At 57.7% G+C, this 1,159-nt stretch overlaps 1 protein-coding gene across 1 annotated transcript; it reads left to right on the top strand.

Annotated features, from left to right (window-relative positions):
- Window positions 1-431: 431 nt before the first annotated feature.
- Window positions 432-1,043, top strand: H310_14594 (hypothetical protein; the record flags this gene model as incomplete). The annotated part of the gene is made up of 1 exon (XM_008882477.1): window positions 432-1,043. The coding sequence occupies one exon, from the start codon at window positions 432-434 to the stop codon at window positions 1,041-1,043; it is 612 nt and encodes a 203-aa protein (XP_008880699.1).
- Between the last annotated feature and the right edge of the window lie 116 nt (window positions 1,044-1,159).

The raw sequence follows: 1,159 nt of genomic DNA, 5'->3' as shown, positions 1-1,159 counted from the left end.
CTTTGGACGGGGGGAGGCCATCCCACCTGGCGTGGCCTGTAGCGAAGAAGACTCTTACTACATGGACCCAGAAGGGAGGATCTGGGTGCCAGACGGTGCTGTCGACCTGCAGCAACGCCTCTGCGTTACCGCTCATCAAGGCGCGGCAGGCCACCGTCGAATTGCCGCGACGACGAAGTCAGTGTCCGACGTGTTTATTTGGACCACGCTGGCCCAAGACGTGGACACTTTTGTCCGAGCGTCGAATTGCCGCGACGACGAAGTCAGTGTCCGACGTGTTTTTTTGGACCACGCTGGCCCAAGACGTGGACACTTTTGTCCGAGCGTGCTTGCAATGTCTCCAAGTGGATGGAGATTTGGTGCCGCGACCATTGGGCTCGGCCCTTCACGCAGAGAAGCCCAATGAGTTGATTCACTTCGACTGGTTGTCGATGCCGGAATCGTCCAGTGGACTGAAATATGTCCTGGTTATCAAGGACGACTTGAGGGGGTTCGTCCACTTGTGCCCTGCTGAAGCCGCTGACGCGACAAGTACAGCGGCTGCGTTGATGTCCTGGTTCACGCTCTACGACTGGACACGAGGGTCTCTGACGGCGGGGCCACTTCAAGAACGAAGTAGTCGAATAGTGCGCAAGATGGTGGGCGCACACCACCACATCCAATGGGACGGTCGAGGTGGTCAACCGTCTAGTCCTGCGGAGGCTCAAGGCTTTGCTGAGCGAGATGAAGTTGCGAACGAGTGGAATCTAGTCCTGCCTCTGGTGCAGGGCGCGTTCAACCACCAGCCCTCGGACAGGCTCGGTGGAGTTGCCCCCGTCACGGCTTTTATGGGGCTCAAGGCGAAGGCGCCACTGGCCACGTTAGTACACCCGGCCACCAAGGAAGTTATCTGCACGGACAATCTGGACGATGCCCGTGTCAAGCACATGGCGCAGTTCAAGATTGCCTTGGATCAGCTGCACCGTGAAGTGTTTACCCGTAGCGACAAGCTGCGACAACAAGCGAGAGGACGGGGGCGACAAGAAAACGCGGGTCAAATTTGACAGCATTTCGCGCACTCCGTGTGGGTTGGTGAAGCCGGACACACAGCGAGGGCAAATGTTTGGAAGGAGACAGAGGGAATGTCGTCTCGGTCGTACATGCCAGAAATTGATGGAGA

This window comes from Aphanomyces invadans (assembly GCF_000520115.1).
Source record: "Aphanomyces invadans strain NJM9701 unplaced genomic scaffold supercont1.75, whole genome shotgun sequence".
Taxonomy (NCBI): Eukaryota; Oomycota; class Saprolegniomycetes; order Saprolegniales; family Verrucalvaceae; genus Aphanomyces; species Aphanomyces invadans.
Note: the sequence above shows the minus strand (reverse complement) of the source record. Positions and strands in the feature narration are given on the sequence as shown.